The 21501-nt window shown below is 42.4% G+C and overlaps 1 protein-coding gene across 1 annotated transcript in view; it reads left to right on the top strand.

The window, feature by feature from the left end:
* Window positions 1–21501, top strand: part of RANBP10 (RAN binding protein 10) — a 62780-nt gene that overhangs the window by 23374 nt on the left and 17905 nt on the right. The window contains 4 exon segments of the mRNA XM_070760394.1: window positions 4747–4914; window positions 14053–14075; window positions 18042–18226; window positions 19982–20094. Coding sequence (XP_070616495.1) covers window positions 4747–4914; window positions 14053–14075; window positions 18042–18226; window positions 19982–20094 — 489 coding nt within the window.

Here is a 21501-nt window from a genome sequence, read left to right as displayed (position 1 = left end):
CCATGTAGGGAGCAAAATTTATCCTAACAATTGTCATTATTAAGAAGAGACAGGAGTGTTATTTGGTAACGTGCCAGCACATCTTTTGGGTGGGTTTATATATTTCAGAGTATATTTGTGTGGTACTATCTATAGTGACCAAGGAGCCTAAACAAGATTCTAATTTGAGGGTTCAGACGTTCTTTCATAATTTGGCCTGATTAAAACTCATACTTTTCAGGGTTCTATGACAGGATGAATAATGTAATATAGTAGTCCTTGTTTAGTGACTGTTCATAGTAATTTGGCTTCCCTTGCAGCCTTTATTATTTATTTATTTATTTATTTATTGGATTTGTATGCCACCCCTCTCTGTAGACTCGGGGCGGCTGACAACAATAATAAAAAACATCATATAAATCCAATACTAAAACAACTAAAAAACCCTTATTGTAAAACCAAACATCCCTACAAACAAACATAGCATGCCTAAATTGTAAATGCCTAGGGGGAAAGAATATCTCAGTTCCCCCATGCCTGACGGCAGAGGTGGGTTTTAAGGAGCTTACGAAAGGCAAGGAGGGTGGGGGCAATTCAAATTTCCGGGGGAGAGTTGGTTCCAGAGGGCCGGGGCCGCCACAGAGAAGGCTTTTCCCCTGGGCCCCGCCAAACGACATTGTTTTGTTGAATGGATGTAAAACAGAAGCAATCACTATTGGGAATAAGGCCCGGCAGGTATTTTAAGCAGGCTCATTCATTTGCCTCTAACGTTTGTAGCTACCATTTAATACATCAAACCATAGCCAATTGTTTGTTGTTTCTGATGCTTAAAATTTGGTGTGAAACTGAAAATTAATCATAGCAGATGAATTAAGAGGGCTCCAGAAGGGTGTGGTAACGTATTCTAGAAAATGCTGGAGATTCCAATGTTAGGTTGTCATCTGGATGTTTTATTCCCCAAATCATTGTTTTAAAAGTAAGATGTATGTACAAGCGTTCCTATAGTTATAGGTTTGGGTGTGTAAGAATCAAGTAGGTCACCCTGTCCCTGTTTTAATTCTGAAACTAAATATAAACTGTTTTCAGGTGGAGCACTTTAGAGTAAGCTGTGTGTCACTGTGCTTTCAGATAAGGGTGTTGACAGCAATTGGAGCAACCTGACAGATCACAAACAAGAGCACAGAGTGTATGTTTTTATGCGCTCAAACCTGCGTGTTTGAATATAGCGTGATCTCCATGATATTTTAACCTTTGGAGTTCCTTTTGTAGCGGTGAGAAGAACATCATTCCTGCTAATAGTCTGGAGGACAGAAGGAAAAGAGGGGACATGATTGAAACATTTAAATATGTTAAAGGGTTAAATAAGGTTCAGGAGGGAAGTGTTTTTAATAGGAAAGTGAACACAAAAACAAGGGGACACAATCTGAAGTTAGTTGGGGGAAAGATCAAAAGCAACGTGAGAAAATATTATTTCACTGAAAGAGTAGTAGATCCTTGGAACAAACTTCCAGCAGACGTGGTTGGTAAATCCACAGTAACTGAATTTAAATATGCCTGGGATAAACATATATCCATTGTAAGATAAAATACAGGAAATAGTATAAGGGCAGACTAGATGGACCATGAGGTCTTTTTCTGCCGTCAGTCTTCTATGTTTCTATGTTTCTAAAAAGCAGTTCTAGAATAATGTGGATTATAGGACTACAGTAATCCCTCATTTTTCACGGGGGGTGCGTTCCAAGACCACTCGTGAAAAACGAATTTCCGTGAAATAGAGGAAAGATATTTTTTAATGTATTTAACGAGTATTTGGACTTTTAAAACCCACCCTTTGCATTAAACAGTCATACTATAATGTTTCTCAGATGGAACTACATGTGATATCCTACCAGTTTCTTTACTACAGTAGTACTGCAGAAGAATTTTATGAATTTTTAAAGGATTTAAAATTTTCAATGGATTTAATGGATTTAAGCCCCCTTTGAAAACCCGTGAAGTAGTGAATCCGCAAAAGATGAACCACGAAATAGCGAGGGATTACCGTACTCTCACACTAGCCATTTATGAAATGGAAGACAGCTGCCATATTGCCAGATTTCGTTCTGCGTGTTTCATAAATTTTAACGATGGCTAAATCAATCTGGACTTAAACACTAATTTCTGCTTGTTCAGCTTTTGGCCTTAGGCAATGTCCTAGTATTTTTGGCTTGCAGGTGGTGGGACTTTTAATCCTGAACATCCAGCTCCTGTGTCGGGGACTGCTTGTGGTATAGCAGAATATATTTAGTCCATGACTACTTGATTGTGGATTGTGCAACGTGATGCTTCAATACTTCCTTGACTGGAAACGGTGGTTTGTGTTGAAAGAGAATGAGAAAAACAATGTCTTACAACGTGGCTAAGCCTAAATCCACACAAAAGCCCATCCTGTGGCTATGACACTTCAGAGCTAACATAGAGGCCTTTCATCCAGATTCAAAACTACTGTAGTAGAAGATCCTTTGAGTTTCTTAAACAGGAGTAGGTATTTAACTGGTTTGGCCTCTAGCAGACTGCTGCAATCGGACAATGATGGAAGGTCTTAAGCATAAAATGTATCAGGAAAGACTTAATGAACTCAATCTGTATAGTCTGGAGGACAGAAGGAAAAGGGGGGACATGATCGAAACATTTAAATATGTTAAAGGGTTAAATAAGGTCCAGGAGGGAAGTGCTTTTAATAGGAAAGTGAACACAAGAACAAGGGGACCCAATCTGAAGTTAGTTGGGGGAAAGATCAAAAGCAACGTGAGAAAATATTATTTTACTGAAAGCGTAGTAGATGCTTGGAACAAACTTCCAGCAGACGTGGTAGATAAATCCACAGTAACTGAATTTAAACATGCCTTGGATAAACATCTATCCATCCTAAGATAAAATACAGAAAATAGTATAAGGGCAGACTAGATGGACCAGGAGGTCTTTTTCTGCCGTCAGTCTTCTATGTTTCTATGATCAATACCCAGTCTTTTTTTGTCTTATTTTCTTTTTTCTTCTGTCTGTCTTTCCTGTCTTATCTTCTGTCTGTCTTTTCCTTCTGTTTGCAGGCCGCCACAGTAAATTTTTATTTGCTTGCAAGGGGCTCCTGATTAGTTCCGTCTGCCTGTATTCTGCAGATGAATGCCAACATAGCTTCTTAATTTCTTAACTGCTATTAAGTGATTATGAAGGGAATAGAGGATTGTGTTTCTTCCTAAGCCCCATGTTCCCTTTAACCAGACCTTGAAATATAGATCCTGTATTAAGGTCGGATTTATGATTAGAACTGTCAGGAAAAGACAAATTCATGAAGAAGAGGCAGCTGTGCTGTAGCTTGGGCAACCTATCTGCATAAGAGATCTGGGGAAATGTGGGATTGGTTCTTTGACCATTTCTTCTATTTTATCTGTTTCTAATAGATATTTGTATATTTTGGATATTATTTTTTCATCTGGTCCTAAAAAGATTTTGTCCAGTGGGATGTATGTTTCTGTCAATACCTGTCCCTTCTCTGTCTTTCTTATACAGTGGTACCTCTACCTAAGAATGAACTTTTCTAGATAAGAACCGGGTGTTCAAGATTTTTTTGTCTCTTCTCAAGAACCATTTTCCACTTACAAACCCAAGCCTCCGAAACTGTAACCGGAAAATGCAGGGAGAAGCCTCCGTGGGGCCTCTCTAGGAATCTCCTGGGAGGAAACAGGGCTAGAAAAGGCAGGGAGAAGCCTCTGTGGGGCCTCTCTAGGAATCTCCTGGGAGGAAACAGGGCTAGAAAAGGCAGGGAGAAGCCTCCGTGGGGCCTCTCTAGGAATCTCCTGGGAGGAAACAGGGCTAGAAAAGGCAGGGAGAAGCCTCTGTGGGGCCTCTCTAGGAATCTCCTGGGAGGAAACAGGGCTAGAAAAGGCAGGGAGAAGCCTCCGTGGGGCCTCTCTAGGAATCTCCTGGGAGGAAACAGGGCTAGAAAAGGCAGGGAGAAGCCTCTGTGGGGCCTCTCTAGGAATCTCCTGGGGGGAAACAGGACCAGAAAAGACGGAGAGAAGCCTCCGTGGGGCCTCTCTAGGAATCTCCTGGGGGGAAACAGGGCCGGAAAAGGTGAGGAGAAGCCTCCGTGGGGCCTCTCTAGGCATCTCCTGGGAGGAAACAGGACCAGAAAAGACGGGGAGAAGCCTCCGTGGGGCCTCTCTACGAATCTCCTGGGAGGAAACGGCCTCCACTCTCCCTGAGGTTTCCCCAATGACATGCATTATTTGCTTTTACATTGATTCCTATGGGAAAAATTGCTTCTTCTTACAAACTTTTCTACTTAAGAACCTGACCATGGAACGAATTGTTCGTAAGTAGAGGTACCACTGTATTTTGATTCAATTTGTATGTATGGCCACCATTCAATTCTTATTTTTGCCATGATAAACAATTCTCCATTCTTTTCTGGCTCCTCTGTGTTTGGATCAAGACAGCTTATTTATCGCAATCACTTCCTCCACTAATTATTTTCTAAATATCCTTCACAGAAGAGCTTTCTCAAGCACTCGGGGAGTGATTCCACCTTGAAAAGGGCCACGTTCCAATCCTTGGGGGGCGAGAACATTCCATGAAGATTGTTTTGCACATACTAGAATCCTCCTGCATTAGTAATACAAATGCTGAACATTTCCTAGTGATGTCACCTATGAATCTCTTACTTCCAGATGTCAGGCCCGTCACGTTCTAAACATGATCTCTTTGGCTTGTCTTTTTCCTTTTGTTCAGGTTGGGATAAGCATTCCTACGGCTATCACGGCGACGATGGACACTCCTTCTGCTCCTCAGGGACAGGGCAGCCCTACGGCCCCACTTTCACTACTGGCGATGTGATCGGCTGCTGTGTGAACCTCATCAACAATACCTGCTTCTACACAAAGAATGGGCACAGTTTAGGTAAGGAAGTGGAACGCTTGCTCCTGTGTTCTCTAACCTCACTTGAAATGTCAATGCGTTCACAAGGTCCCTTATGTGAATTTGGTTCCCTTCAAAGAACAAAGTGATGGATTGTAGAGTCAGAGCAGAATTAACCGAATGGCAGAGTTTGAGGTCTGCCAGTCCTACCCCCTGCTCAGACAGGAAAGTCTATACCAGTGATGGCGAACCTTTTTTTCTTCGAATGCCGAAAGAGCGTATGCGTGCGCTATCACACACGCATGAGTGCCCACACCCATAATTCAATGCAGGGGGAGGGCAAAAACAGCTTCCCCTGTCCCCTCCCCCAAAGGCCCATTGGAGGCGTGAAATGGCCTGTTTCCCTTCTTCTGGTGGGCCCAGTAGGCTCGCCCTCCCCAGGCTCCAAAGGCTTCCAGCAGACATGGTTGGTAAATCCACAGTAAATGAATTTAAACATGCCTGGAATAAACATATATCCATCCTAAGATAAAATACAGGAAATAGGTTAAGGGCAGACTAGATGGACCAGGAGGTCTTTTTCTGCTGTCAATCTTCTATGTTTCTAAGATGTTGAAAAGTATTGGGCCTAAAACAGAGCTTTGAGAAGAGCCCAAGAACTCCTTTCTCATGCATTTACCATCACATTATATGGCTTTTTCAATCGTGTGGCCTATCCCCCACTTCTGTATGTGCAGTAGCTACTCTCATTCAGGTGGAATTAAAATAGCCCTCAATATCTTATCCTGTCCCCTTTCCCCAACAGAAAAAGACCTCTCTAACACTGGACACAAAGTTGAATATACAGTAAGGCTCGTCCCTCCTAGGATATGCTTTTAACCCAGCGGAATCTCCTGTGTACACAAAGCAAAGCCAATAACCTTCATAATGCTGTGATGCGTTCTATTTTGTTCTTGTTGTCTGCTACGTGCTTTAGAAATACAGCTGTAGATAAGATAGAAGAAATGCTTTAAAAGAACCTGAGATAAAGAAGCAAACCGCTTTGAGTAATGCAGTACTTAAAAACTGAGTACATTTGTCAAAGCATTTGAGTTATAAAACTTGACAGCCATTCCCTGCAACTCCCCTTTATCCACTGTTCAGCGTTTTTTGCTTCATGCAAGCTTTTGGGGGGAGTATAACCTTAGCATAAAAGTCTGCTGGTTTTATTTTTATTATTTCTTTAGAATTTACTTATTGTAAATTGGGGTTAGGTAAGTGAAAGTGCTCCTTACCCAGAATACATTTATAGGAATCCGTGCAGCAAGATTTGGGGGAGACTTATTGGTTTAAATTGCTTTGAAGGGCAGCTTTTGCAAAATGATCGCAAAGCCCCTGTTCAAAAGGCAGAATACCCTCAGTGACCCCCTTGTTGAGAAACACAGTTGGGAGTTTTCATGATAAACTAGTGGAGTTCTCGGGAGTATCTGGCTGGCTGTGTTGTTGTTTTTTTAAGTATAGGATTATTATTATTATTATTATTATTATTATTATTATTATTATTATTATTATTATTATGTCAGTACAACACAGCAAACGAGATCACTATGCTGGATTTCGTATTTCATCACCAGTCGGGCGCTTCCCAAGCACCTAGGACTGCGTGATGTAGCGGCAAATTATGTAAGCCGATCCCAGTAAAGCGGCCTTTTGCAATTGACAGATGGAGATTTTGTCAATTCCAATGGTTTTCAAATGTCCGCTGAGATCCTTTGGCACTGCGCCCAGCGTGCCAAGTACCACTGGGACCACTTTCACTGGCTTATGCCAGAGTCGTTGCAGCTCGATTTTTAGATCTTCGTATTTCACTGATTTCTCTAGCTGCTTCTCCTCAATTCTGCTGTCTCCTGGGATTGCGATGTCGATGATCCATACTTTCTCATCGACATCGCAATTATTATTATTACTACTACTATTATTATTATTATTATTATTATTATTATTATTATTATTAATTAGATTTGTATGCCGCCCCTCTCCGGAGACTCGGGGCGGCTCACAACAATAGGAATCTATAGTCTAGTGATGACAAACCTATGGTATGGGTGCCACAGGTGGCATGCGGAGCCATATTTTCCAGCATGTGGGCTCTTCCTCTACCTCAACTCCAACGTGCATGTTTGTGCCGGCCAGTTGATTTTTGGCTTGCACAGAGGCTCTGGGAGGATGTTTTTGGCTTCCAAAGAGCCTTCGGGAGGATGTTTTTACCCTTCCCTGGCTCCAGGGAAGCCTTTGGAGCAGTGATGGCGAGCCTTTTTTTCCTCAGATGCCAAAAGCATGCGTGCGCACTGTTGAACATGCGTGAGTGCCCATATTCATTCATTCATTCATTCATTCATTCATTCATTCATTCATTCATTCATTCATTCATTCATTCATTCATTCATTCATTCATTCATTCATTCATTGGATTTGTATGCCGCCCCTTTCCGTAGCATAATGCATAATTCAATGCCTGGGGAAGGCGAAAACAGTTTCCTCTGCCCCCTGGAGGCCCTCTGGAGGCTAAAAACAGCCTGTTTCCCAACTTCTGGTGGGCCTAGTAGGCTCGTGTTTTGCCCTCCCCAGGCTCCAAAGGCTTCTCTGGGGCTGGGGGAAGGTAAAAACGCCCTCCCTCATCCCCCCAGAGGCTCTCTGGAAGCCAAAAATACCCTCCAAGAGCCTCTGTACGAGCCAGAAATCAAATGTCTGGCACACACATGCACATTGGAGCTGAGCTAGAGCAGTGGCCCGCGTGCCAGCAGATATGGCTCTGCGTGCTACCTGTGGCACCTGTGCCCTAGGTTCGCCATCACTGCTTTGGAGCCTGAGAAGGTGAAACACGAGCCTACTGGACCCACCAGAAGTTGGGAAAGAGGCAGTGTCTGGTTTCTGGGGGGCAGAGGAAGCTGTTTTCGCACTCCCCAGGCATTGAATTATGGTTGTGGGCACTCATGCATGCACAATAGCGCACGCACATGCTCTTTCGGCACCCGAGGGAAAAAAGGTTCGCCATCACTGCTATAGTGTGATGTTTCATACACCGTGTGGATGTTTCAGCTTTTCTCTTTAGAATTTCTTTAGCAATATTTTTCTCTCTGGGCAAAAGAGAGAGAGAGAGAGAGAGAGAGAAAATGTAAAGATTTGTATGTATACATGTTCATCCACCTGGCATTCTCCGGCAGCAATTCCCAGAAGTTCCAGCTGGCTTGGGCCAAGGAGTTCTGGGAATGGCAATCCAGTTACATTGAGAAAGCGTGATGAAAAAGCCAGTCCAGAGGTCAATGCCTATTTATAAAAGAATCTGCTGTTATTTGTTTAGTTTAGTTTTATTGGATTTATATGCTGTCCCTCTCTGAGGACTCGGGACAGCTTACAAAAGACAATATACATTGAGATCCAATTAATTAAAATTAAAAGTTACATCTGAAACATAAAGAACCAGTTAAAATACACACAAATCCATTCAATCAACAAGCCCACTATACATTCATCGGCCAGGGGGTAGAATCTAATGATCCCAAGCTTGGTGGCATAGGTGAGTCTTTAGATGCTTACGAAAGGCAAGGAGTGTGGGGGCAGTGCGAATCTCCAGGGGGAGCTGATTCCAGAGGCCTGGGGCACCCACAGAGAAGGCTCTTCCCCTAGGCCCCACCAAGTGACATATGGGACCTCTAGAAGGCCGACTCTGTGGGACCTGACCGGTCGCTGGGTCTCATACGACAGGAGGGGATAAACTGTTCTTGTGTCCAGTTGCCTTGGGGTGCAGTGCTCTGTAGTGATGTTTTGAAGGTAGGAGTTGAAACAGTTTATGTCCAGGATGTGAGCGGGTCTGTAAATATTTTCACGGGCCTCTTTTTGACTCATGCAGTATACAGGTCCTCAATGGAGGTCAGGTTGGCAGCAATTGTTTTTTCTGCAGTTCTGATTCTCCTCTGAAGTCTGTGTCGGTCTTGTTGGGTTGCAGCACCAAACCAGGCAGTTATGGAGGTGCAGATGACAGACTCAATAATTCCTCTGTAGAACTGGATCAGCAGCTCCTTGGGCAGTTTGAGCTTCCTGAGATGGCGCAGAAAGAACATTCTTTGTTGTGCTTTTTTACTGATGTTTTTGATGTTAGGTGACCATTTTAGGTCTTGAGATATGATAGAACCTAGAAATTTGAAGGTCTCTACTGTTGATACTGTATCAATGTGAGCATCTGAATTTTGACCATGTAACCTTGGGGATGCTGCGGCGGCCATAAATTTGGGGGAAGAAATTCTCATGTCACTTTTTTCCCAGTGCTGTTATAACTTTGGAACCGTCCCTAAATGAATTTTTGTAAGCCGAGGACTTGTAAATAGTCCATATTCCTAGCATTCCAAGTGTTCGGAAACTTCAGATCGTGCAGAATGCGGCCGCGAGAGCTATCGTGGGGCTTCCTAGATTCGCCCACGTTTCTACAACACTCCGTGGCCTGCACTGGCTGCCGATCGGTTTCCGGTCACAATTCAAAGTGTTGGTAATGACCTTTAAAGCCCTTCATGGCATTGGACCAGAATCCCTCCGGAACCGCCTTCTACCGCACGAATCCCAGTGGTCGATAAGGTCCCACAGAGTTGGCCTTCTCCGGGTCCCGTCGACCAAACAATGTCGTTTGGTGGGCCCCAGGGGAAGAGCCTTCTCTGTGGCTGCCCCGGCTCTCTGGAATCAACTCCCCCCGGAGATTAGAACGGCCCCCATCCTCCTTGTCTTTCGCAAGTTACTCAAGACCCACCTATATCGCCAGGCATGGGAGAATTAAGACATCTCCCCCAGACTTTCTTATATTTTATGTTTGGTATGTATGTGTGGTATGGTTTTTAAATGATAGGGTTTTTAGATGCTTTTTAATATTAGATTTCTTTACATTGTCACACTGTTTTATTATTGTTGTGAGCCGCCCCGAGTCTTCGGAGAGGGGCGGCATACAAATCTAATAAATTGAATTGAATTGAATTGAATTTCACCAAGTCCTGGAGGAGAAAAATCCAGGTCCCATTCCTGCAGCTTTGAATATCAGTGCCATTGTCGTAACCAGCGATTGTGGTCGAGACGAGAAAGTCGCTGATAACCGGCTTAAAGTGCTCTGTGCACAAATAGTCTTGGAGGTAGTAGTTCACTTTCCTTAACAGCAGGGAGTGGTGAAATGCAGCCGCATTTTAAAAATAACATCCCCAACTGGGAAAGGGTGGGGTGTTATCTTTGTGCCCAGAAATATTTGCTTCCTATGCACCGCACCGGGTTATGTTTGCCTCGCTCTGTCCTTTGATTCTGACTTTACACCATTGGGATTAGAAGCAGCCAAAATCTTTATTTTCTTTCTTTTTGTTCTTTCCCTCCCTCCCCACCTTACCTGAAATGAGAACCCACAGATCTTCATGGGTTTTTTTGGTTTTCTCCTAATAACCTAATAAGCAAACCTGGAAAACAGGGAATTATCAGGGAAATCGGCAGTTCGGGAAATATCAGAGAAATTGTGAAAATAAACAATAATTTATTTTATTTTTATTTTATTTTGTTTGTTTGTTTGTTTGTTTGTTTGTTTATTTATTTATTTATTAGATTTATTTATTAGATTTATTTATTAGATTTATTTATTAGATTTATTTATTAGATTTATTTATTAGATTTATATGCCGCCCCTCTCCGTAGACTCGGGCCGGCTAACAACAGTAATAAACTATAAATAAATCAGGGAGAAAAAGGAAACTGTATTAAAATGTTTAAAAGTCAGGGGAAAATCATGTAAAAAAAAAAAAAAGGATCGCGCTGCCTGGCAGAGTCAAGCAAAAATGAGCATAACTTGCTTCCTCAGCTACCGATATTTCTCCACGGCTTAGCCGTTTGGTTTGACGTCATCTACGACCAATCGCAAGTTACAAGGAAATATCAGGGAATTTCAAAATGCTTTCCCCCGGAAACCGTGAATAACTAAGGTAAAAACTAAGGTGGTCGGGCAGTAGGAAAAGCAAGTAGGATGCTTGGCTGCATAGCTAGAGGTATAACAAGCAGGAAGAGGAAGATTGTGATCCCCTTATATAGAGTGCTGGTGAGACCCCATTTGGAATACTGTGTCCAGTTCTGGAGACCTCACCTACAAAAGGAGATTGATAAAATTGAACAGGTCCAAAGACGGGCTACAAGAATGGTGGAAGGTCTTAAGCATAAAACGTATCAGGAAAGACTTAATGGACTCAATCTGTATAGTCTGGAGGACAGAAGGAAAAGGGGGGACATGATCGAAACATTTAAATATGTTAAAGGGTTAAATAAGGTTCAGGAGGGAAGTGTTTTTAATAGGAAAGTGAACACAAGAACAAGGGGACACAATCTGAAGTTAGTTGGGGGAAAGATCAAAAGCAACGTGAGAAAATATTATTTCACTGAAAGAGTAGTAGATCCTTGGAACAAACTTCCAGCAGACGTGGTTGGTAAATCCACAGTAACTGAATTTAAACATGCCTGGGATAAACATAGATCCATCCTAAGATAAAACACAGGAAATAGTATAAGGGCAGACTAGATGGACCATGAGGTCTTTTTCTGCCATCAGTCTTCTATGTTTCTATGTCCAGCGATGGCGAATCTATGGGACAGGTGGCACATGGAGCCATATCTAAGGGCGCATGAAACGTTGCCCTATGTCAGCTCCAGAGAGTATGCGTGTGCTGGCCAGCTGATTTTCGGCCTTCTTTTTTGGCTGTTTTTGCTCTCCCCAGAACTTAGGAAAGACTCTGAAGATTGAGGAGAGCGATAAAAAGCCCAGCGGGCCTACAAGAAGTCTGGAGGCTTCAGTGAGAACTGTGCAAATGTCCGGGAGGGGGGCGGTTGTGCGTATGCGTGGGGGGTGGCAGTGGGGAGTTGTGCGCATGTGCGAGGAGAGGACATTGTACTATGGGTGTGAGCACACACTTGCACACTATCATACACACGCACACCCTTTTGGCACCCGAGCCAAAAAAGGTTCTCCATCCCTGACCTAGCCTGTTCATGCAAGATAATTTTTAGAGGACCAACGTTGAGAAGCTAAAGCCCACACTAATTTCTGTTGCTGATTGGGGAATTAGCCGGGGTGGCGCAGCAGGTAGAGTGCTGTACTGCAGGCCACTGAAGCTGACTTGTAGATCTGAAGGTCAGCGGTTCAAATCTCATTACCTGCTCAAGGTTGACTCAGCCTTCCATCCTTCCGAGGTGGGTAAAATGAGGGCCTGGGTTGTGGGGGCAATAGCCTAGCTCTGTTAAAAAAGTGCCATTGCTAACATGTTGTAAGCCGCCCTGAGTCTAAGGAGAAGGGCGGCATAAAAATCGAATAAATAAATAATAAATAAATAAAATTAATTAGTTTTAAATTCTCCTCCCCGACTGAAGACACTGAAATAGCAAAAGAGGAAGAAAAAAAATTACTCCAGGTATTTTCACTCCTCGCTTCAAATTAAGATTAAAGTTTAGATCAACACTCCGGCAGCCTTGTGCTCCGTTCTGTTAGCTGAGATAGACCAGGGTGTGACTTCCTGGAAAAATTAGCAACCTGTGTGAATGCCTCTTCTTTTTCCTTTGACTCACTCGGTGCATTTTACTCAGTTGTAGGATCAGCAAAGATACTTCCGTTGCATGTTGCTTTGTTCCTTCTCCTAGCAGTGGGTTGCTTAATTAACTCCCGTAACATTATTTCTAAAGCGACAGATTTAACAAAAACAAAGCCCCAAGAGTGATTGCTCTGAAAAAAGGCTACTTCTGATGCCCAAATTAATAAATATGATTTAAATAACCTCCCCACCCCCCTTTCTTTGCCTTGATTTTATTCCTGCACATGGTGGGGTGGAGGAAAACCACACTGGAAAAAAAAAACCTAGCTGATATCTTCAGCCGTATTTTCAAAAGAGCTAAATATATTGAGAATTAATGTAGGTCTCAGTGCATTAAAAAGTTAAAGTATCTTATATTTTAATTTATGTAACAAATAAATTACCATATAATTTATGCAACATCACAATTCTTATATTGTAATTTACTCTCATTTATGAATTATAGGTTGTTCAGATCTTTTATCAGGAAAACTTTAAACGTGAACACATTGATTGTGCAATTTATGCTTGCTTTAAACAATTATTATAAATGCACTTAATAGAAATACACTACTATAAAATAAAAACTTAACAATGTTTTATGTCCTAATACTGTAATCTAATCTGAATGGAAAAAAATGCATATAATCCTCTCATTTGCTAATTTGATTGACTTAAGTCAAATATGTTGTATATATTAATATATTATTAATATGTTGTAAACCGCCCAGTCTCAGAAGAGCGGCCTAGAAATCGAACAAATAAATAAATAAATTCATAATTCATTGACATAACCCACTTATACAACAATAATAGCTTAAACAATTATATTTTCCTCCATCAATTAAATTTGAAGCTTCATTTAAAACAACCCATCTTTCAACTCATTTTATTTATTTATTACATTTCTACACCTCTCATCTCACCAGTGACTGGCCTGTTTACAATAACTTGTTTACAGAAAATGGGAGTAAGAAGTAGAATTTTGTGCCTCTGATCAGCTGAGCATGGATACGTTTACTGGACACAGATTTCAGAATAAATGTACAGGCAGTCCCTGGTTTACATTAGTTCAATTAGTGACCATTCAAAGTTACGATGGCACTGGGAAAAAGTAATTTGTGACCATTTTTCACCCTTATTGACTGTTGCGGCTTTCCCGTGATCAAAATTCAGATGCACGGCAGCTGACTCATACTTACGACCATTGCAGCATCCCAGGGTTATGGGATCCCCTTTTGCGACCTTCTGACAAGCAAACTCAGTGGGGAAACCAGTTTCGCTTAACAACTGCATTGATTAACCATGATTCACTTATGTGACAAGAAAAGTCGTAAAACGGGACAAAGCTCACTTAACAGATTTCTCGCTTGACAACACAAATGTTGGGCTCATTTGCGGTCGTAATCCAAGGACTCCCTGTACTCAATAAACCTGAGAATGGATTCGAGATGTCACCAGTTCAGAGTTTGCTCACTCTATTTGTTGCTACAGAGATGGGTACGACAAATGCAGGTGTTGGGGTAATGGGGGGAAATCCTTGGCCTTGACTTTAATATTTTCTCTTTCACAGGTATAGCCTTCACAGACCTTCCTGTAAGTACGACTTTTTGTTTTATTGAAAGCATGACAGTGGGAAGGGTGGGGGTGTGTGTGCTTGGAATTTGCCTTCTTGTGTACCATCTGGAAGTGGTTAGCATTAGGCTAGTAGCTTGGATGGAGATCCCACGACAATAAGAAAGGTAGTTTTTTAAAAAAAATTCAGAGAAATTAATTCCCCACAAGCTTAGATTAGATTAGATTAGATTTATTGGATTTATATGCCGCCCCTCTCCGCAAACTCGGGGCGGCTCACAACAATAATAAAAAACAGTACAAAATAAGAAGCCAATGCCCACCAATCTAATTACAATTTAAAATTAGTAATTTCCTAAAACAATCCCAATATATATAAAAAACAGGCACAGTCAATCAATCAACAACACAACATGGGCAAGGGGGAGGTGTTTTAGTTCCCCCATGCCTGACGGCAGAGGTGGGTCTTAAGGAGTTTACGAAAGGCAGGGAGGGTGGGGGCATCCTAATCTCGGGGGGAGCTGGTTCCAGAGGGTCGTGGCCCCCACAGAGAAGGCTCTTCCCCTGGGGCCCGCCAGACGACATTGTTTAGTCGACGGGGCCCGAAGAAGGCCGACTCTGTGGGACCGAACCGGTCGCTGGGATTCGTGCGGCAGGAGGCGGTCCCGAAGATATTCTGGTCCAGTGCCATGAAGGGCTTTATAGGTCATAACCAACACTTTGAATTGTGACCGGAAACTGATCGGCAACCAATGCAGACTGCGGAGTGTTGGAGTAATATGGGCATACTTAGGCTTCAGAAAGGGGATGGAGGGCAAATTGTGAGCAAAATCTTTTCCATAAGAGCACCCACATGGGACCTTAACCCAAAATGAAGATAAGTCTTTTCAGCTGTTGCTTTTACTGCTCCAAGTATACTAAAAATATAACCTATACCTTGGTGAATTGTTAAAGCAGAATACTATCACCAAAACGGAAATTCCTAGATTCTGAATAAAACAGAGGGCAGAATGCAGACCTTTTCTTGAATTGCTTGCTGGGGAGGAAATATATAAGCTGACTTCAAAGGCCATCATAAATCAAGCTGGGATGCTTTTCATTCAACAAGTTAGCGAGATCCTGTGTTCTGACTAAGATTAAGTTTTTGAGAGGATTCACAATCCACAGTCACTGAATTTAAACATGCCTGGGATAAATATATATCCATTGTAAGATAAAATACAGGACATAGTATAAGGGCAGACTAGATGGACCATGAGGTCTTTTTCTGCCGTCAGTCTTCTATGTTTCTATGATTCTTGGACATTTTTCTCTTGAATGTCAGTAAATAAACAAAAATAAATAGATAATTTTGTGTGTGTGAATGTATAAAAACAAACAACAAACAAACATTTAGTGGGGGCAACACTGATGGAAAAAGCAACACTGATGGACCATCAATTTCACATGCTGTTGTGCACATTCAACTTTGTACAGAGCAAAGTGTTCAATGAGAATATTTCATTCATTCAGATCCAGGATGTGTTATTTGAGTGTTCCCTTTATTTTTTTGAGCTATATATACACAGACACACACACTCGCAGTATATCGGAGTGAAATTCAAAAATTTTCCCTACCAGTTTTGTGAGCGTGGTAGGGGAAGGTTGCTGTAAAATTCCCATTTCCTCCCTATCAGCTGGGACTCGGGAGACAGAGAATAGATTTGGGCAGAGCCAGTCAGAAGTGATATTTACTAGTTCTCTGAACTGCTCAAAATTTGCACGACCGGTTCTCCAGAACCTGTTGAATTTCACCCCTGCAGTATATGTATGTATGTATTAGGTTGCGCTTCAACCAGTTCGGAAACTTGAGATCGTGCAGAATGCAGCTGCGAGAGCAATCATGGGCTTCCCAAGGTATGCCCATGTTACACCAACACTCCGCAGTCTGCATTGGTTGCCGATCAGTTTCCGGTCACAATTCAAAGCGTTGGTTATGACCTATAAAGCCCTTCATGGCACCGGACCAGATTATCTCAGGGACCGCCTTCTGCCGCACGAATCCCAGCGACCGGTTAGGTCCCACAGAGTTAGTCTTCTCCGGGTCCCGTCGACTAAGCAATGTCATTTGGCGGGACCCAGGAGAAGAGCCTTCTCTGTGGCGGCCCCGACCCTCTGGAACCAGCTCCCCCCAGATATCAGAGTTGCCCCCACCCTCCTTGCCTTTCGCAAGCTCCTTAAAACCCACCTCTGTCGTCAGGCATGGGGGAATTTAAATTTCCCTTCCCCCTAGGCTTATAGAATTTATACATGGTATGCTTGTATGTATGAGTGGTTATTTAAATTGGGGTTTTTTAAAGATTATTTTTAATATTAGATTTCATTATATTGTCTTTTTATATTGTTGTTAGCCGCCCCGAGTCTTCGGAGAGGCGCGGCATACAAATCTAATAAATACAATACAATACAATACAGTGTAGGCATAAAAGGTTTTAATCTTAAAAAATTATAGATGAATAGGGGGCTGGCCTATTTTTTTTATTTATGTCCCAGGCCTGTGACAAACAAAGCAACCACATAGATTGTTTATTACTCTTATTTTGTACATCAGTAACAGACCTCCAGATTTGATACAAAATGTTTTTAAGCTGGTGAAAAAGTCCCTGACATTGGATTTTTGGGGAAAAGAAACGTAAACACTTTGCAAATAAACAAAGAACAGAGGCCAGCACCATTGACTCAGCTACCTTGCCACAAATTGTTTTGCAGCTCAAAATAGAAGCCTTGAATTTTGACTGGGTGAGAAACTCACACTTATTTCCAAATCGAAGCAGTTTCATCCCCATTTCCTTTAGCAATGTGCCTTTCTCAGCAGTTTCCAAATGCGGCGCATTGAAAAATACACCTTGCACCATGCTTGTCCCATTCCCATAGCTAACTAAACTGTTCAAAATATCACGTGAAAATATTATTTTACTGAAAGAGTAGTAGATCCTTGGAACAAACTTCCAGCAGACGTGGTTGGTAAATCCACAGTCACTGAATTTAAACATGCCTGGGATAAACATATAGAAACATAGAAACATAGAAGTCTGACGGCAGAAAAAGACCTCCTGGTCCATCTAGTCTGCCCTTATACTATTTTCTGTATTTTATCTTAGGATGGATATATGTTTATCCCAGGCATGTTTAAATTCAGTTACTGTGGATTTATCTACAACGTCTGCTGGAAGTTTGTTCCAAGGATCTACTACTCTTTCAGTAAAATAATATTTTCTCATGTTGCTTTTGATCTTTCCCCCAACTAACTTCAGATTGTGTCCCCTTGTTCTTGTGTTCACTTTCCTTTTAAAAACACTTCCCTCCTGGACCTTATTTAACCCTTTAATATATTTAAATGTTTCGATCATAATAATATATCCATTGTAAGATAAAATACAGGAAACAGTATAAGGGCAGACTAGATGGACCATGAGGTCTTTTTCTGCCGTCAGTCTTCCATGCTTCTATGTTTCTAAATAAGTAAGTAAGTAAATAAATAAATCCTAGGACACTGCAGCCATCCTAAATACATGACAGTTGTCAAGTGACTGAATTTTGATCAGGTGACCAAGCGGATGCTGTAGCAATCATTTTAACAGTTGAGGTGGTCATGTCATTTATTATTATTATTATTATTATTATTATTATTATCATTATCATTATTATTAGTAGTAGTAGTATTATTTGGTGCCATTGCAACTTTGAACAGTCACTAAACGAATGGGTTGCAATTGCAAGGACCTGCCTGTGTAACGCTGACTCTTCCCAAACGGTTTTTCTGGGAAAGCCGTTTTCCGCAAAGTATCCATCGTGCCGGCCCGGCCAGGAACCCCCCCCCCCTCTTGTTCCAGGCTTTCCATTACGACCCTCTTTTCGAAAGGAAGGGGCTGGGGAAAAATGCATGTCTCTGCTTTCTCTTCCTTTAAAGAGCCCGGGTTTTTTAACTTGGGCTTCTTTTTTTGGCAGGCCAATCTATATCCCACTGTGGGGCTTCAGACACCCGGAGAGATTGTGGATGCCAACTTTGGGCAACAGCCATTTGTGTTCGACATTGAAGACTATATGAGAGAGTGGCGAGCAAAGATTCAGGGCACCATTAAAAGGTTTCCCATAGGTGACCGGCTAGGGGAATGGCAAGCCATGCTACAGAAGTGAGTGGCGGCTTGGGTTGCCTTGATGTTAAATCCGCAAGAACGTTCTATAAAATGACATCCCTCCTCATTCTTACTTCGTTGGTTGTGTGTCCCTGAAAGAGCCTCCCCTTAGGACAATGTTTCTCAACTTTGGGTGCTTTTAGACGGGTGGACTTCAACTCCCAGAATTCCCCAGCCAGCCACTGCTGGCTGGGGAATTCTGGGAGTTGAAGTCCACCCGTCTGAAAGCAGCCGAGGTTGGGAAGCACTGCCTTAGGACAAACAGGAGCTAGCTGCTTTCCTTGCACCTTGTTTGTAGCCGGATGGGTCGCGCATATATGCTGCTTGCTTTTATGCCTGGTTTGATCATCGTTTGTTCCGTTAGCTTGAGAGATGCGAGGTTGAAGGGAAGCCAAAAAAGCCAAGCTCTCTTACATACAGCCAAATCACAAAAGAAATGAGGGAAAAATCAAACCTCATACTTATGTAGGCCCTGAACAGAGCTGGTTGTTTCTGCTAATTCTAGAATATCTGTTCTGTTGGGCTCTCTGGTACATTCCTCCCACAAATTTACAGGTACAAATTTCAGACACACAGACGTTTGAAAATTCAAAACAATATCCCTTTTAATGAAAATTCACTTAAACCAAGCCCTCCTTTGCTATAGCAAAGAGCACTCGTCTCCAAACCAACTGGTAATTTGTACAAGTCCCTTATCAGTTCTGTGATACTTAGCTTGCAGCTGTGAGGCAATTCACAGTCCTTCTTCTTTCACAAAGTGAAACACACTTTGCTCTGGTTTAGTTTCCAAGCAGGGAAAAATCAGCAGACAAAAGGTCAAAGTCAGTAAAGCAGGCATGAAACACAAGGATCAGATAATCCTCCACAATGGCCAAACCCACAGGCTGCTCTTTATAGCAGCCTCACTAATTACTGCAGCCCCACCCAACCACAGGTGGCCTCATTTTCTTTGATAATAATCTCTCAGTTGTTGCTGCCTATGCATCGCTCTCCGCATGTTTGGCTGTATCATTAAGTCTTGTTCCGAATCCAAGGAGGAGCTAGATAATTGATCTCCTTCTGAGCTGTCTGCCACACTCTCCTCCTCCCTGTCACTCATGTCTTCTTGGTCAGAGGAGCCTTCATCAGCAGATTCCACCGGGGGCAAAACAGGCCTGCAGCATGTGGATGTCTCCCCCACATCCACAGTCCTTGGGGCAGGAGCTGGGCCAGAGCTAACCACAACAATATCTAGATGAAAGCAGGACAGGTTCAGCAAATAGGCCAGCTTTTTATCTCTATTTTTTCCCCCCAGTAAAGAAAACACAGGTTTTTACAAGCCAACTGTAGACGTGTTGAAATGTTAGGCAGTATGTTTTCATTTCAAATTTCTAAAGGGCTTCCCATATGTAGGCCTAGAAGATGTTGACTTGAACGCACCAATGTGCGTTCTTCCTCTTGCTTTGTGATTCACACAAAGAGGCATTAGAATCAAGGAGATTGGACAGATTTTTTCACACATTAATATGTAAAGATCTATTCTCTTGATTTTAAGGAAGGTCAGGCGGGCAGTGCCTTCTATTCCCTTCCAAGGAACCTTTTCTTGGCCTGTTTTGATACCGGGAAGCAAAGGCCAACCACAATAACAGCGTGTGCACAACAAAGCCCATGTTGCCCTAGAGATGTTTCTCCTGTCCCCCTTGTGCCCCACTTTTTGTGGAATTTGTACTGACACTGATGTTTTCCCTGTTGCCTGCTTTTTATATTTCCTAGCATGGTCTCTTCCTATCTGGTACATCATGGATATTGCTCTACAGCCACCGCCTTTGCCCGTGTGACAGAAAGTACAGTCCAAGAGGAACAGGTCTCCATAAAGAACAGACAAAGTAAGTAAGCTTGTTCGTATTACTGCTGTTGGTCTCCAAGCTGCATCATTACATTGATATACCTGTAATCAGGTTCTGTAGCCCAGCATTAATAGGCAGAACTTTAGTGTCCTCCATTGCTCCTTCTAGTTCTTTTTTTATGGCTGGCATTTTCTGATTTTCCGGTGGCTCATCTTTCTTTCCTTCAGTTTGTCAAACGAAACCAAGCTACAGTGGTACCTCGTGATACGAATCCCTCGTGATACGAATCCCTCGTGATACGAACCCGGGGTTCGGAAATTTTTTGGTCTCTTCTTACGAACTTTTTTCGGCTTACGAACCCACCGCAGATTGCTCCGCTGGGCGTCGCCGCCTGGCTATTACCTTTTAAAGCAGCCGGGGGGGGGGGGCTTCTCGGCGTTCTCCCAAACCCGAACCCGAACTTTTTGGGTTTGGGAGGCCGCCGAGAAGCGCCGCCGCCCGTCTGTCACCTTCTGAAACAGCTGGGTGGCTTCTCGGCGTTCTCCCGAACCCGGACGTTCAGGTTCGGGTTCCGGAGAACGCCGAGAAGCCCCCTGGCTGTTTTAAAAGGTGACAGCCGGGCGGCGCCGCCCAGCAGAGCACCATTTTGCGATATTTTTTTTCTTTTCGCACGCATTAATCGCTTTTACATTGTTTCCTATGGGAAACAATGTTTCGTCTTATGAACATTTCGCCTTACGAACCTACTTCCGGAACCAATTAAGTTTGTAAGACGAAGTATTACTGTTTTTTGATTGTTCCAGAAACTGACAATCATTTTTGAAACCTATTTATTTTTCACATTACCTTTTTGTTTCCTTCAAAAACAACTTGAACTTCTGTCCTTTTTCTCTCTCACGTCTTTCCTCTGGTGGGGCGTTGACCAAGATCCTGCTTGTTCAGTTAAAATTGATAATTTATTGACAAAAATTGCAGCTTTCCAAGTTTGTCCAAATAGCTCTTAAGTGATTTCCTGGAAAAGGATATTATTTTCAGAGTTGAGGATTCTTGCTTATTTTCCCAAGTGCATTTGAAATACTTAAAATATAAATGCAGGGAGCTATTTTCTTGTTTTTTTTATGAAGACATGCTACTATATGGATGGGTAAAATGTAGCTAGAACCAAAAAGAATTGTTGGAGGGGATCTTTGACCCAGCATCAATAATTGTGGAACCGTTAAACTGAACCCTTTCCAAATAAACACTATTGCAAAATGGGATATAGGCAGATAATAGGCCAATATATTTGCTTAATACTAATTAGCAAGCTATATTATTATTTATTATTTATTAGATTTGTATGCCGCCCCTCTCTGTAGACTCGGGGCGGCTATATATGCCAACATCTCCAAGCAAATATAAGGTAGTGGTTGTAGCAAGAACATTTGTTAACTCAAAGATCTTCAA

The sequence above is a fragment of the Erythrolamprus reginae genome, chromosome 9 (genome assembly GCF_031021105.1).
Source record: "Erythrolamprus reginae isolate rEryReg1 chromosome 9, rEryReg1.hap1, whole genome shotgun sequence".
NCBI classification, from domain to species: Eukaryota; Metazoa; Chordata; class Lepidosauria; order Squamata; family Dipsadidae; genus Erythrolamprus; species Erythrolamprus reginae.
Note: the sequence above shows the minus strand (reverse complement) of the source record. Positions and strands in the feature narration are given on the sequence as shown.